The sequence below is a fragment of the Bubalus bubalis genome, chromosome 1 (assembly GCF_019923935.1).
Source record: "Bubalus bubalis isolate 160015118507 breed Murrah chromosome 1, NDDB_SH_1, whole genome shotgun sequence".
Lineage (NCBI taxonomy): Eukaryota > Metazoa > Chordata > Mammalia > Artiodactyla > Bovidae > Bubalus > Bubalus bubalis.
In genome coordinates this window covers 88078584-88080946 of record NC_059157.1, presented here as the reverse complement: position 1 = coordinate 88080946, position 2363 = coordinate 88078584, and the positions used below count along the sequence as shown (strand labels likewise).

General features: G+C 31.6%; 1 protein-coding gene across 1 annotated transcript; it reads right to left on the bottom strand.

The window, feature by feature from the left end:
* Positions 1-838: 838 nt before the first annotated feature.
* LOC102392000 (olfactory receptor 5K3-like) lies at positions 839-1852 on the bottom strand. The gene has a single exon (XM_006039963.4). The coding sequence runs from the start codon at positions 1850-1852 to the stop codon at positions 926-928; it is 927 nt and encodes a 308-aa protein (XP_006040025.3). The 3' UTR covers positions 839-925.
* Positions 1853-2363: the final 511 nt, after the last annotated feature.

The window sequence follows — 2363 nt, the reverse complement described above, 5'->3', positions numbered from 1 at the left end:
AATTTTTGCTATTTTCTCTCTCATTTATGTTTCAATAGCACCTTCACCTTTTGTTAATTCTGTGTATATATCAATACTTTACATTGGAATCAGTCCAGGTTAGTGTTATTCCTAATAACAAGCAAGGGAAGTAAGAAAGCGAAAATAAAACTTCTTTTTAAAAATAATTGTGTTCATAAATTACACAGTCATATATATAATGAACAATCAAACTACATGAAAATGTAAAATTCATACATTTATCAGTATAAATAGCATGATTTTCACTACAGATTGATAAACCATTAATGTATTCAGATACTCTATTTTGGAGAAGTTGAGAGAAGATTTACCAACACTAAAGAGAAAACTGTTCCTGATTAGATAATACATGCTCTGCTTGAATTCATGGTGAAGCATAATCTCTTGAACAAATTCAAAACTGAGATTCAAATTCAAACATACTATTTACTTCTGTCATACAGTGTTGCTCAACATGGGATTGATATTTAAAAACTTGGAATATGGGGGCTTTGTAAGATTATGCCTTAGGATTCCCGCAGCATGCCAACAGTATTAAATGGAGGGGACCTTCCTATATAGTTACTTCTATTCCTTACCTTTGTTAGATTTGTTGAAAATTGTAATTCATTATACTCTGAAGTAATAGTTACTATTGTGACTAAATTCATCCTGACACAATTTGTGGTCTCAAGAATAATTATTTACCCTTGATAGAACCTGGTAGCTTAGATTTTGGAATATATTTTAGCAGAATCTCTCTCCTCACTGAACTTGCTTATTTGATTCATATACCATAATGTTTTAGTAATTCAGTATTTTATATAAAGAGGCTATTTTCTACTTTCTCAGTATTGCTTGATTTTGAAAATAAAGTTTTATCAAATTAAAATCAATTGTCCATATGGAATGATATTTTAGAATGTTATGTTTTCCTCATAATTTTTTTCATAACATTTATTACTTCCTTATTTCTTAGACTATAAATGAAAGGATTTAACAAAGGAATAACTAGTGTATAAAAAATAGCAAGAGGTATATCTTTATCTTTGTCATTAACTGAATTTGGTCTAATATACATGAAGAGAAGAGAACCATAGAATATTGAGACAGAGACGAAGTGGGATGCACAAGTAGATAAGGCTTTACTTTTTCCTTTTTTGGATTTCATTTTAAAAATCGTGAAAAGGATGAAAAGATAAAAGATTATTACTATGATAATAGAGAATACTTGAACTGACCCTGAAAAGATGAATATCATCAATTCATTGATATAAGGGTCAGCACAGTAAAGTCTATATAATGGAAGAACATCACAAAAAAAGTGATTGATTTGATGAGATCTACAGAAAGTTAACCTAAACAAAAATCCAATGTGAATCATGGAATGCAGGTTTCCAGCTATGTAGGCCCCTGTGGTCATCTGAATGCAGAGTTTCTTTGACATCATAGTGTGGTACTGCAGTGGTTTGCAGATGGCCACATAGCGGTCATAGGCCATTGCTGCCAGGAGAAAGCAATCTGCAGTTTCAGCAAGGCAGAGAAAATAAAATTGTGCCATACATTCATAGAGGGAGATCATTCTGTCTTTTGAAAAGAAGTTCTGTAGCATCTTAGGGGTAATGGCACAAGAACAACAGGAATCCATCAGAGCAAGATTCCCCAGGAAGATGTACATTGGTGTGTGAAGACGATGCTCTGTAACTATCAATGCCACCAGGCCAAGATTTCCCACCATGGTGATCAGATAGATGGTAAAGAACACCAGAAAGAGAAGGGTCTTCAGCTCTGGATGAACTGTAAATCCTATGAGGATAAATTCAGTTGTCAAGGAGAGGTTATCCTCCGTCATCTCTACTGTTGTCTGTTGAGATAGGAATTATGGAGAGATAAGATTCCAATTTAGAATGTGTATATAAAAAAAAAAGAATGTGTATAACTTTCCTTTTAATATATATATATATATATATTTTTTTTTTTTTTAATAAGGAGAAAGCTTCTCTTGCTGTCTTGTGAATACAAGGACACAAACTTCTAGGGAATATTCATCTCCATAACATGTCAGTGTCTATGACCTCAACTCTGAAATTCAAAATTCACATGACTATTTGGTAATCACAGGGGAGATGCTAACAGCGGGAAAAGTTTGTCTTTATGAATTTATGGAAATATGGTGTACAAACTAGGTACTCATCTTTGCTTCATTTTGCCCATAAAATTTGTTTCAGTTTTTGTATTAAAGTTTTTAAAAAATGAATTTAAAATTACTTTTTCTATATATAGAAACTTTTAAAAATTAATTTTCATAAATTCTCCCAGTGGAATAAACATTTTAAAATAGCATGGAATAGATATGTTAATTT